General features: G+C 35.6%; 1 protein-coding gene across 1 annotated transcript in view; it reads left to right on the top strand.

Moving 5' to 3' along the window:
• Positions 1 to 14,513, top strand: part of LOC104036568 (dynein axonemal heavy chain 5-like) — a 175,276-nt gene that overhangs the window by 75,552 nt on the left and 85,211 nt on the right. Inside the window, exons 44-50 of the mRNA XM_075704666.1 lie at positions 2,053 to 2,187; positions 3,204 to 3,393; positions 5,908 to 6,125; positions 7,037 to 7,348; positions 12,462 to 12,551; positions 12,648 to 12,884; positions 13,405 to 13,572. Of these exons, the coding sequence (XP_075560781.1) occupies positions 2,053 to 2,187; positions 3,204 to 3,393; positions 5,908 to 6,125; positions 7,037 to 7,348; positions 12,462 to 12,551; positions 12,648 to 12,884; positions 13,405 to 13,572 (1,350 nt within the window). The remainder of the gene's footprint in view (positions 1 to 2,052; positions 2,188 to 3,203; positions 3,394 to 5,907; positions 6,126 to 7,036; positions 7,349 to 12,461; positions 12,552 to 12,647; positions 12,885 to 13,404; positions 13,573 to 14,513) is intronic.

Below are 14,513 nucleotides of genomic sequence, written 5' to 3'. Positions count from 1 at the left end.
GTGATAAATGTTTGTGACTCTCCTTAACATTTTCCATTGACAGATAGCCTGCAGTTTCCCAGGGAACCTGTTCCAAAGTTTTGTGTTCCTCATGGTCACAAAGTTTTCTCTAAAAGTTAACTTGAATCTCCCTTGCTGTAGTTAAGTACATTACTTCTTTTCCTTTCTATTCCTTCTGTCTTCCCCTTTGCAGGTATTTTTTGCATGTCAAAGACTTTTATCGTAACTCATCCTACATATTTGCTCTTCCTACTTCTACAATAGATTTTGGTTTACTTCTTCCTGATATAGCATGTTTTCTAGTCAGCTGATAACTTTAATTTATTTTCTAAATTCTCTTCAATAGGGTTCATCTTCAAGTGTGGAATCCAACTTTTGGGCACAGTACAGAAGTGCCAACTGCAATGGAAATGTCTTTTCAACTGCCCCAAAAAGGACACTTTTATTTTTATTGCTCACTATAATTGCATATATGTCATTGGGGAGTTTGTGGCTTCAGTCGAATGTCAGATATTTTTCTGCAAAGCTCTCTGCACCTGACTTGTTTCTCAACTGAATGAAGAAGAGTTGTTGTGCAGTTGGTTATTTCTATCTGTGTGGTAGTTTGCACTCGTCTTTATTTAATTGCATCGTACATAGATGATTTATTGAATTTCTCTTGGTAATTTTGAACTTCAGTTGTAGTCTAGTTCACCAGCTTGGTGTCATCTGCAAACCTAATCAATAAGTTATTTCTTGTTGAAAATTCTGGGTTGTACTCAATGTATTGTTCCAATTTGTCAGCCTGGAAATAGGGGTGGGGGCTGAGGGGAAGATGTTGTTTTAATTTTGTCTTTGTTTCTCACCATCCAAATACATTCTAGTTGGCCATAAATTAAATTAATTTTCCCCAAGTCAAGTCTGGTTTTGCCTGTGATGGTAATTGGTAAGTGATCTCCCTGTCCTTATATCGACCCATGAGCTTTCTTTTCATCTTCTTTCCTTCCTCTGTCCTGTTGAGCAGGGGGAATGAGAGAGTGGCTGGGTGGGTGTCTGGAAGCTTGCCAAGGTCAATGCACAACAGATAGTGTAAATAAGAGTCTATGCACTTGGTCTCAAAAACATTTCCAATCAATCAGAGGGAGCAGATATTCTCCAAATGTAACAATCTCTATTATCACCTTCCACGTTTGTCTTTACCACTTAGTTATCCAAGCAGTGGGCAGTAGTGGAGACTTTATAATTTAAAACCTTTACCAAGATAGCTTTCCTTCTAGGATTTGCATCAACAGTCAAAGAGGAAACACATTACAGAACATTTGCATATATTTTCAAATCTATATTAACTAAGACAGAATTGTATTTTCAGGTACAAGTGCTAAAATTAATTGAATATGTCTGTATGGCTCTGCAAATATGCAGCTGTGCCCGTAGTGAAAGGGAAGATATTCCAGCCCTTACCTGCTTAAGTCCAAAGCTGGTTAGATTCACGTCTAGGATGCACATGGCTGTTGGAAGTAAATCATTCTGTTCTGAACCAAGTTTTTATGAAACCATCCACAGAGCAGAAAGTTGTTAAGTACAAGATAGGATAGGCTTACATATAACAAATTATATCTGAATAATTTCAGTATGTTTCTTTATATCAGCAAGACATTGGCCCTTTTAGTCATGAATCCCAGTACCATATATCAAGATAGCAACAGTCCTCTCATGAGCAGAAAACAGAGGGTAGTCTGAAGATGTGTGGTTTGCTGTTTGTGCATCTGGCAAATTATACATTTAGGAAAATGATAGAAGATGCAGCTCTGTTACAGATGACTTGTAAAAGTGGTAGTCTATGACCAAAAAGGACACTTGGTAGATATGGACATGCAACACTGGAAAATATCTTCAGGATATGATAGCAACAGAACTGGAAATCCAGTTGAAAAGATGAAGAGCTGTAAAACTAATCATCTTTAAAAGTTCAATAGCATATTTATTTCTTTAATGAATTTAGTTTTCAGCCCTCTCTTGATTTTAAAGTGTTTAATCTTTGTGGTACTAATTGTGTATATGCATTATTTCAAGGTTCACTACGACTTTGGGCTTAGAAATATCCTGTCTGTTTTAAGAACACTTGGAGCAGTGAAAAGATCTAATCCCAAAGAGCCAGAGAAAACCGTAGTGATGAGAGTTCTGCGGGACATGAACCTCTCCAAACTGGTACTGTAACACTGGTGACTTTCTCAAAAAGAGCACTTTGTTTGCATTTTTAAGTGTATTTATTATGCACTTTGAAAAGATCTTTTTCTTCAGCAGTTAGATACATTATTTTTCAGTTTTTAATATGGTCAGTGATTGGAGAATCAGAATATAGTTATGTTGTGAGCACTATTTGTCTTTTAAAGAGAGGAAAACACATCAGAAGCCTTAGCTGAAAAAATCATTGGAAATACCATCAGAACCTAGGGGACCTAACCTGGTCCTCTAATTGGCTCTTGTTTTTCCTTCTTTCTGCCCTATCTAAGGAGAGAAAGGAAGAATACATTGTATTAACTTTAATAATGTCATTAAAGATCCTTCTTAATCCAGAATTTCAATTTATGAATTTCTTGGGAGTCTGTTGCCTTTTCAGAACATCATAAGAATTGCAATGAGTGAGGTAATTGGAAGCAGCTAACACCTACTTGTATAGTCTAATCTCTTTTGATATTACTATTTAAAGTATTCATCTTTCTTTTTATTGCTGTAATTGAAAGGTTATAGCATGTCTAGACTCTGTGTATTTACCTGGGGAGACAGTTTTGTGATGGAACCAATTACTCTGTTTCTGATGTTAATCTATTCAGCACATTGGTACATACATTCAAACGTATAGACATGCTTCAGTGATTTGCAGAAGGAAAAAATCATAAAAAATCCAAGGCAAAATACGATTTGAATAAATCTTGCTGCTTTATGTAACAAATGAAGAAACGTGTGTGTGTATATATTGAAGAAAACTGTATTAAGTTGTTAAGATTTTTATAAGTTTTAAGTATTTAGTTTAGAAATTACTACTTGTGATTGCATTGTATGAAATTCACTTAAAACTGATTCATAATTATAATATTTTCTTTGGAAAAGATAAGGTTTTCTACTGCCATCTTTTAAATGGCATATTCTTGAAGATTGTTTACAGCTGTAATAACCATTTCAATGAATAAATAATGTGTTTCCCCCTACTTTATCCTTGACAGGTGGATGAAGATGAACCTTTATTTATGAGCCTCATTAATGACCTATTCCCTGGAATTAGTCTGGATAAAGCTGGGTATCCTGAACTACAGTCAGCCATTCAGAAACAGACAGAGAAAGCAGGGCTTATTCATCATCCACCATGGATACTTAAACTCATTCAGCTGTATGAAACTCAACAAGTCCGACATGGTTAGCATGCTAGATGAGGTCTTGAAGCTGCATAAAAGCAATAGTTTTTTATATTATCTGCTACAGAATGCAGATTATTTTCGCAAAAAATGTATTTTAAAATTGAACAGATGTCATTTTTAAAGCCTATGTGGATATTTTGCTAGGAAACTGTTATGACTTTTTTTGGTGTGCAATGCACGCATAGTGAGATTTTAGCTTTGTTGTATTACATTTTTATGGGAAATATGAGTGTGGCCTTCAGTGATTGAAATTTCTATGGAGCAAGTTAAAATGTAGAGTATACATTAAAATTCAGAAACAGACAATTTTGTTCAGTGTTCTGAAAACAATTGTTGCCCTTAGACACAGTTCAGTCATGAAGCTCATGTTTAATGTTACTGTGAGATTGTGATGCTGAGAAGATTACAAAAAATAATCTCTCAAACCCTTACTTTGATAGATTCTACCAAGCATGCAGTATAATTCCAAGTGTTGTTCTTTGTGTTCAGTTCTGGCTATTTCAACTGAGGAGAAATAAGCCTACCTCCTGCTGGACCAGGGGCTTGGACAAGATGGCCTCCAGAGGTCACTTCCAACCTCAACCATTCTGTGCTTCTGTGAAAATACAGTGCATAAAAGGCTAATGAGTAAAGTTTATCCTGTCCTAGGAAGGGTACCAAAGACAGTAGTAAAACCAGGTTCACAATTCAGAGCTGAGTGGAAAAAAAAATACCCCTACTTTGAAATGTCCCCCACCCTCCCAACCTCTAACAACTAAGGATTTTTTCATATATGAAGAAGAAAATATAAAGGAAATGTAACTAAAGTAGCAAAGATTTATAAAGATGTCATCCTTTTTACTCTCCCTTTTCATCATAGTAAGAGAATAGTAAGCTTAAACTGATGGAACAAATAAAAGGAAATACTCGTTTGCGTAGCACAGTCTGACAGCTTAATGGCTCAAAGGTTTAGTTCAGATTATTGGTTAGACCAAAGAACGGGTTAATGCTGTGTTGAGTTAATAATTTACATCCAGATTGCTGGGTTCAATGTTCCATATCAAATCATAAAAGCTATATCTATATAGGAGCCATGAAAGTTTTAATTATTTCAGTCATGATTAAATGTGCCTCTTGTTAGAAGCAGCTGTTTGGCCTGTGAGACGCCACAGACCACTGTTCCCCAAAAATCTCTGGGATCCACTGTGGCATTCTGCTTAGATGCCTCTTCTGTCCACGTGTCTCTGCTACTCCCAGGGGTCATGAAGCTCCAAGTGGCTGAAGACTTGGACGCCCAGGACCTTTCTATGATGCAAGTTGTTGCATGGAGGGAAAAAGATCTCTGTTTTCCTGACTTCCATTTGTCTTACTCATGGATTTATGGAAAGGTCACCATGGGATTTCAAGTAATGAGGAAAAATCTGTAAAATGCATGACTTCTCTTGGTTGAAATAGAGGCAATATATGCAAATAGAGTGCTCATGCACACGCGCATGCATGCGCATGCATGTATGCATGGAGATTCAGTGCATGGATCCTTAAATTTCTTTTGTGTAGCAGTTTTGATCCAAATACTCTTAAAACCAGCAGAAAGGCCATTCCATTAACATTGAGGGGCTTGGATTAGATCTCCCTATATGTAACGTATGGCATAAGTAAATGATTATCTGGGTACCCAAACTGGTTTTGGGAACATTCATCTCCCTTTAGTTTTAAAGGCAGTCTGCATTGTACTGGATTAGGCTTGTAACTTGGGTTTCTTATTGTTTGTTCCATATCTTTGTTGAAGAGGTTTTCAAAACCAACTAAGAATTATGTTGTCCATTTTCCTCTAGGGTTAATAGGAGTTATCTAGCTCCCTTAGATGACTTTGGAAGTCTCAGTTTGAATGTCCCGTCTGCTTTTGGACAGACTCTGGGCCTCTTGAATAGTTGATTTAGAAAATATAACGAAAAAGGATCAACTGTAGGCTCAACTCATTGTTGAAGACATGGCTTCTTTTCCTTAGGCAATATGTGTACACACTGATGAAATTAAAAGTGTGGTTGCTGTTAACTGCTTTTTATGTGAGAAAATGTATTAAAATATCAGCATGGATGGAAGCAGGTACATATTTTTGTTATTTTGGCTTCAGAAAGATACACTCGATTTCGTATATCGTTGGGAAGTACTCATTCTCATTAAATACATTTAGAAATTACTGGTTTTGTTTGCTACCAGTCATGTCAATGTCATTGCATGCGAACATCAAAAGGCAGTTGTGTTTTCCAATTAGAAAAAGGAACAGAACTGCCTGAGGGAGGATGCAGACCCACATAGGCTTGCCTATCATAATAGAGCAGACATTTATAGAGGCCTTTTAATAATATTTTTAAATTCCATTTCAGTCAACATTGAGTAAGTGGAGTGAGAAACATCTTTTTTGTATTGGCTTCTGATAAAAATAAACCAAGGATCATTGATGCAGAGAACCGTTAAATGGTAGCATGACATTTTGACATTTCATTTTAAACCATGTTTGTATTGTTTTAAGGTATGATGACTCTAGGTCCAACTGGTGCAGGAAAAACAAAATGCATTAATATTTTGATGAAAGCAATGACAGATTGTGGTGCTCCTCATAAAGAGATGAGAATGAACCCAAAGGCAATCACAGCTTCCCAGATGTTTGGTACCCTTGATGTTGCTACAAATGACTGGACAGATGGTATTTTCTCTACATTATGGAGAAAAACTTTAAAAGCAAAGAAGGTAATGGATATTGTATCATGATAGTTAATAAGGACATTTAATACTGTTTCTATAAGGTCTCATTACCTGTCATTTATGTGAAAGATCTTCCATTATAAAATCAAATGGGAAAATACAGTGTTAGTTTTGCCTTGTGTCTGAATAGCTCAGTGTATGCCAGAGTCACAATTACATGTATATGCCAGAGAGCACTGGGCTTCCCAAGCGCTTGAGGTTCCAAAATTAAATTGGAAAAGATTTTAAGGGTTTTGCTTCCTTCTGTAAGCAGGTAGTCCTCCCATTCAAATGCAAAAACAAGGGCTGTTGATGTTTTATTGTGAGGACAGGAAAAGTAGTTTTCTCCTGTCTGGTTTTATGTCATTGCCACTCTATTTCACTAATTATATCAGAATATAAGAGGCTCTGGTAAGAAATCAGTACAGGCGTTTCCCAATTCTCTTATCAAACCTGCAGATGATGTTTCATGGCATCATAATTACACTCAAATCTTCAGAAGTTGCTTTCAGTTCTCACTTGGAAAATGGGAAGCCTTACATGAGATACTTAGGTAACATCCCACAAGGACTGACTGTACGCCTGTGTCTATGACTGTATTTAATGGGAAGTGTTTTCATCCACCTTGATGGATGCTGGGCTGGCTGATGTGTTTTTGTAGAAGAGACAGCTTTATGCTTAGAACGACCCAAATTAATTTTTGTCACTATTCCTTAATATCCTTTTTGGTGTGACACAGGATAACAAGGATTAAAATCACTGAGCAAATTATAAAAACTTGAGTTCATGCTGAGCTAATCAGCACCAAATTAAGACTCATTATTTATATCCAAGAGTACATTTTCTGGGATTAAGTTCATGTGTATTTTTGGTCAATGTACATAAAGTTGCATGTGTGTGTGTCTCCTTTTTTTTAGGGCGAGCATATCTGGATAGTTTTGGATGGACCTGTTGATGCAATATGGATTGAAAATCTGAACTCTGTTCTGGATGATAATAAGACCCTTACTTTGGCCAATGGAGATCGTATTCCAATGTCCCCGAGTTGCAAAATTGTTTTTGAACCTCACAACATTGACAATGCTTCCCCTGCAACAGTTTCTCGTAATGGGATGGTCTTCATGAGTTCTTCGGTGTTAGATTGGAAGCCTATTTTAAGAGCTTGGCTGCAAACGCTACCTGTTACATACTCTGAAGTCCTATGGAAATGCTTTAATGCTGTATTCCAGGTACTTAATTCAACAACTTGAAAAAAAAATTTTGCATTTCTTATTCTTTCTTTAATGAAGCACTGTTTCTTCCTCAGTGCTTTTTCAATTATTTAATTCTCTTTGTTTGTGTAATGAAATAAGGATGAAGGATTTAAAAAAAAAGAAGGAAGATTTTCTCTGACATTAATGAATGAATGAAACTATAACAGATGAATAATTTGGATGCTTTGTTTTGTCTGCATAAGTTAGTTGGCAATGGATTGTTAAATCTGTGATTATTTTATAAAGTATGTTGGCAAAACAGATATTCTCTTTGGCTGTAAATGTTACTGAAATTTTAATTCTTGTTAGGATACATGAAGAGAATGGATAAACTTCCTTGTTTGTTTTAAATGTAAAGAAGTAAATTTGGAAAGAAATTAAGCTAGATTCACTCTGGTGGAATCTTTCTCAATTTCGTGTGCAACAGGAATGCATTTGGCCCATTAGTTACTTTTAAAAGACATTCTATAGTTCAGATTAATTAAGGGCATTTCTGTGCTCTGTGGTGTTCTGAAGCTCAGCACATAGTGGTCTCTTCTGATTTTATAATCCATGATTCTGTTCTGAAGGAGATCTTTGAGATGGAATCTCTTGATACATTCTCTGACTAAATCATGTTCAATCAGTAGATCCAAAGGGAGAATTCTGAACTTTTTTTCTCCTCCATTTGGCCTTAGCATACTGAATCATTGAAAAGATTTCATTAGTATTATGGAGGGTTGTACTCAACAGTGGATCTAAAAGCATAATCTCAGTAGTATACTGTTTTCAATTACACTGAAATTCTTATTTTTTTTCTTTGGATTTTTTTAAATAAATAGTTATTGCTTTGCAATCTTTCAGCATTGTTATCTTCTGATTTCCTCAACATCTGTGGAACAAATGCAACTTCCTTATATACCTTGCTTTCCCATTGGCCCTATCCTGCCAGTTTTCTTGTGTAATTGGTGTTGGATTTCACAGGAGTTTATCCTGTAATATTTTTCATCATTGTTGGATTTTACAAATGCAGTTTTTAATGAACTTTGAGTGACATTTCAGAAAGTTTATTTATAAATCATGATAAAAGCAATGATAAATATGGTTTTAGAATGCCTTGAATGTTAACAAATGTCTTCTTACAGATGTGTTTCATTCCAGTGCCCATTTACGTTAAAACCAATGTTTAACAAGCTATTCATTTTGTTCTACCTCCAAAACATAATGATATGACACAGTATTTACTGCAGCAGCAAGCAAAACAATTCTGATGATGAATTTTAAAATATGCTTCCAAAGTAATGTATATGTGGGTCAATTTACTGCTTCTTTGCCACAGTTCTATTTATATTTTATGCTACAACTTGCTCTGAAAACATAACAACATTTAAAATACCCAAGCCTGAAGCAATAGCAATAAAGTCCAGAAAAATATGTATTTTATTAGATTGAGAGATGAAAATGCAGTGAAATATGAAGTTAGTTCTGTGCTGAAGGCTGCATTTGGAACTATTGAAACGTAAATGAAAGCTGTTATGCTGTCAGTTTTCTTTCACTTTTAATGAGCTATCTTTTCTTCTCAAATAATAGAAGCGATAACAGTGATTTTACAGATGAGGGTAACACTACTTTTGTATTCAGGTGGCTCCTTTTACAGTTACTATTTTCCCCCACATAAAAAAAAATGGATAAATAAGTTCTAAAAGAAAATTTGTGAAATACAATGCATCAACAGTGGTAGTCAAACCCCAAATACAGACCTTGATGAATTTAATGCTAGTATTAAGAAAAGCATGGATTTAAGCAGCTTACAAATATCTGATTTTTAGAAGAAAATGAAGATTAGGCTATAGATGGAACGATATTAACTAAGGAGAATCAGTGTTTAAGTATACCTATAGAGACCTTTTGAAATCAATCTAAATTCAACCAAAATAGATGTAAGACAACTGGTATAGTAATTCCAATTTGCTTACAAGAAACACTCATTGTTTATGTTAATAAAAATAGTATTTGTCACTGAAAGTCTGCATATTGGATAAAATCATCATTAATGACGGTACAGCAAGTAGCAATAATGTAGGAGGAAGCACCAGAGAATAATAGTTGTGAATCAGTGGAAAGAATGTACTTATTCTTTTTGTGTATATTATAAATTCCACTGTGAGTCATTAGTTTTTATATAAAAGACAGGAGGTAGTCCAAAAGACAAGAATAAATTAATAACAAACAAATGAACAAACAAGCAAACAAACAAACTCCAAAACAACCCCCAAAAAACAACCTTATTTTGAATTGAGATTATCTTTGAGTCCTTTCTATTTCCATGGGATTTTTTTGAAACAGTGATTGAGGGGTTGGACTTTCACCCTCCCTTCCCCAGTTCTTTCTTCTCAGCAACATTTTCTGCTTAGGAGTAATTTCAAGTAAACTCCCATCCCCATCAAAAGTCTCTACTCTCTTAAATTTGGAAACTATACTGCCAATTTCTTGTCTGTGAATGATGGTGCTACCTGTAAGCAACAGAACTGCTTTGCTGATGGAAGTAATTATCTGAAACAGTTTCAAAGAATTGAAATAATTAAAATAATTACCCGAGCGGTGTTATTTAGTTTGCCTGCAAATTGCGAAGCTCAAACTAGTGATGGATGTTATGTGAGTAACATGTTTCAGAATGTCTATGCATTGTTTAAATGAAAAAACAAGCTAGTAATTTTTAAATCACACTCACTTTCCTTTTTTTTTTTTTTTTTTTTTTTTTATAAAATCTGGTGTCTTGTATCTCTTATTAACCTATTCTGGAGATTTCAGGGAAGTCCTAAAAACAACAGAGTAGTCAGATGGGACTTATTCCCCCCTCCCTATTAAATCTCACCCTAATCTCATTTGGGTAAAGGCTGCTATTGCCTCTGGAGCATGGAGTTAAATATATAATCCAAAGAGTTTCTTAGCTTTAATATTTAAATGCTCATGTTCAAATTAATATTACAAATACTAATAACTTTGCATTATTTAATTGTTCGTGTGCTTGTCTAAACCCTTTGAGTATGTGGCAACTTCTTGTCCTAAAGAGCAATTCTACAGTCCAGTGAGTTCCACAGTGACTGTATGCTGTGCGAAAGGGTCTTTTCTCATATGAGTTTTTACCATCTGACTTCATTTTGCAGTCTCCCTTTAGGGATACCAAATTCCTGATCCAAATTCTTCACAGTTTGTGTGTATTTGTTACGGCCCAACTAATTTTTCCAGACCCCCATCCAAATAAAATACCATAATAAATAGTTAATTCATGCTAATTGCTGTCTTGATCTTGCATCCTTCTTTCTGCCATGTATTGTTTTAAATATAGTAGTAATAAAGTATTAGCATATATGGACCAGATTTTTTTTTTTTTCCATAAACTCAAGAACAAGAATTACACAAACCTCACAGGAATCATAAGTACCACAAAACTCGTTCTGGTGAAAATTGGGCTCCTGAAAGTACAGACTACTTGGAATCATGAAATATCTGTATTCTGAGTGTCACAGATCAATTATTAAACAATTTGCAGAGCCCTGTGAGACATCTAGTCTATTTTACAGATGAAGAAACTGAATCTGAGAGAAATTTAGGTCCAAATTTTAAAGGTCTTTGGATTAAAATCTCCCACACTGCTTTCAGTGCCTTGCTTCTACCCATTCCTTGTGGAACCCACAAATGCCCAGTTAGTCACTTGACCATCCTATGTACTGCTGGGGGCAAAATACGCATTTTAGTGGGTAAGCCACAAAAAGCAACACACAGAGGTGGAAGCACTTTTGCTAGTTAACAAGAAATAACATAATAAGGGACGTTTTCTAAGCCTCCCTCCTCCTATGTATGCCCTCATTCAGACTGCCTTTTTTCTCAGACCACTTAGCCATGAGTCCTGTTCTAGATTAAGATGCGTGAGTTTTTTCTCATAATATGTATCCTTGTTGTGTGTGTTACCCACTACTTGAGTGAGATGGAACTCAAGGAGGATGCATAAAAATCTTGATTAAGTCTCTGTGCCAATAAATACTCAGCATAGGGTACTCAGAGACCTTTAGTGGCAAAAAAAAAGTAAACTGAAAATTGGAACAAAGCTGGTGAGTATGTGGGTAGGCAGCTTACTGATTTTTCAAAAATATCTAGGTGATTGTTTACATCTTTGGGTGATTGAATATCTTCATTGTCTTAGCTTTCTCACTGACAGGACGTGGGAGCCATAAATGGAAATCCTCCAGAATGACTAACTCCCATAGTGTCCCTGTTGTACTTTTACTTCCCAGAATGAGCAGGCAGTGTTGATTTCCAAAGATTATGAAGGAAAATGGAACCCATAGGGAAGGAATTATATTAACAATTGTTAAATGAAGGTGAAAGTAGGTTATAATATACATCAGTGTACTATGGATGGCAGTTGATATTTTAAAATAATTCTGCACTGCAAATCTCAGAGAGGACTTTACATCAATTTGAAACTTTGCTAAGGATGTTGCAGAACACTTGGAAAAGGCAGGCATGGTAGCTATCACTATGGAGTAACCTGAGGAACATCCAGGTTCCATTAAAATCAATTGCAAAATTCCCTTTGGATCCTGCTGGGGTTCTACTGAAAAATGAGAGTGTTGGTTTCAAGAGGGACAGGTACATTATGGTGCAGTCAGAACAGATCAGATAGGTAGAAATTTATAGTGGTGAGGTTGTGCATTTTATACATATCATTACAACAATTCTAGTGTTTTTATCTTCCCACTACAAAAATGCCAATGGTAGATTAAAATCTCCAGTGGAGAGCACAAATGGCAGATGCCTGATGTAACTGAAAAGCAGTCTTCAAATTGCTCTTCAGGAAATTGCTGTATGGAGCTCATATGAATAATTCTGCTGGTTGTGGTACCTCAAAGTTATTTTTCTAATATGTTATTGTTAGCAAAATTTAATTGTCTAAGTGTGAATATTTATAATCCCAGAAATGGGGAAAAATATTGTTTGGAATAAAGTTTAGAATATATTTGGAATTAAGAAATTGGTCTCATCTAAGAATAAATTGTACCATTGAAATTGGTAAATAGATTCTTTAAATAATGTTTTTCCTTTCCAGGATGTGATAGATTTTGTTTTCTCTGCTGTGACACCAAAAATGCCAATTTTAGAAAGTATGTACATCAAACAAGCTATTGACCTCCTACAGGTAGATATGACATTCAGTTTTTTGCTCTCATTCTGTTATTTGTGCTGGGATGTTGTTCTAGGAGGGCAGTCGTTATATATTGCATCTGCTTTGCAGGGTTTATTGTCTGACCGATATGAGAAACAGCTCAGTGAGGAACATATTGCTCGCTTGTTCATATTTGCTGTAATGTGGTCAGCCGGAGCTCTTTTGGAACCAGATGACAGGCTGAAAATGGAGCTGTTCCTACAGAAGCACTCCGGAGTGAAAGAACTTCCAACTGTGGACGGGGAAGAAACCATGTTTGAATTTGGTATCAATGCCTGTGGCCAGTGGGAGCACTGGTCAAAGAAGGTTCGTATGCTGTGACATGATAAGCTTTTGTAATGAGTATACAAGAAAGATGCATTTGGTAAGAGGCATATTATTTTATTATTTAAAACCTTGCGTAATTTGGTTAGGAAGATTACCCCTACCAAATGCTCAAGAGTTTCTTTTTTGAAAGATTTTTTTCTTTTCTCCATAAATATCTTTGGCAGAGAATAGGAACATGCGTTTGAAATAGATTTGGAAGTGAAACAGAAGCAATCTTAGCTTTGTTTACTGTCTATTGGCCTACTATTTAAGAACTCCCAGCAAGGAAAAGCTTTCTTCATGTAACAGAGACTAGTGGAATGAAAATATCACATTAGTCTAACACCCTTTTAGAAAAGCTTGGCAAGGTACTGATTGATTATAAATGGATGCTTGGTTTTCAGGAAGAAAAGTTTTGCTAATGTACATTTTATAAACTACATTTGGTTTTGTGTTCTGATGCAATGTGATTGTGGGGAGGTAAAAAGTCTCAAACCTTTTGCATGTCTTTCTTATGCAGGTCCCTGAATATATTTACCCTAAAGATTCAGTACCAGAATATACTTCCATTCTAGTTCCGAATGTAGACAGTGTCCGAACAGACTTTCTAATGGACACTATCATGAGGCAAGGAAAAGCTGTTCTGCTAATTGGGGAACAGGGAACAGCAAAAACAGTTATGATTAAGGTAGGTGGAATGGAAAAACATGTACCATCTTTGTATGATAACATCGCAATATTGGACATCGGCACAAAAAGTGCAGGATTAGTTTGATTTTTCTTCAGATTACATACTGGCGTTCTTGCTGAGGCATTTTGCCAGTACTCACATGGTCTACAAACAAAAAACCGTAAGTATCTATACTTTAGTATAAAGGGTTCTTTTAAACTTCGGTAAACATGGCCACAAACAAGGTCATGTGATAAATGCTCTTTTATATGCTTTCTTTTCTTTTGAAAAGTCAAACTGGAGATTTTGCTAAGAAAATATTGATCCTTGGAGGATTTTTTATTTCCCCGTGCTTTGTTAATGATGCCATGTGTGCATTGATCTTTTGTACACCCTTGTTGCACAGACTTTCTTCACAAGCCAAACTGAGGAGAAATAAAGAACTTCCTTCTTTACTCAGGGTAATTTTTCAAAGTGTAAATTTACTGTTTATTATCTGCTCTCTTAATTTCTTCACTGAAAATGACATTGTTCTTTCTGTAGAAGAAAATAATAACAGGATTGCTCTTAAATTAACAAACACAGGCTTTCCATATTATAAAATGGTGCAGATTAATCATATGACACTTAAAAAAATTAATAACTTAATACAGAAGAGCCAATAATCAAAAGTCTGAACAAGCCCAGATGTCATACCAAACTTGGCATCCCTTATTTGAAAAAATGAAAGTGTAATGGTTTTCAGCATGGTGTCTGTGATTTCCGGAGGAATCTGTAGACTCTTTGATCAATGAGAGGCAGCTAAATAAAACTGATCTGCTGTTGGGACAGCTGAATTTGCCATACAGGCATCTGTACCTCCAGTGGATGATTTGTAGAGGTCCTGAAATTGAAAATAACCAAAAAACCACTGGCCTAAATTGACCTTTGGCTTTCTTAAAATCTGGAGCCACTTTCTG

Source organism: Pelecanus crispus, chromosome 2 (genome assembly GCF_030463565.1).
Source record: "Pelecanus crispus isolate bPelCri1 chromosome 2, bPelCri1.pri, whole genome shotgun sequence".
NCBI classification, from domain to species: Eukaryota; Metazoa; Chordata; class Aves; order Pelecaniformes; family Pelecanidae; genus Pelecanus; species Pelecanus crispus.
This window is presented reverse-complemented; position numbering and strand designations above follow the sequence as displayed.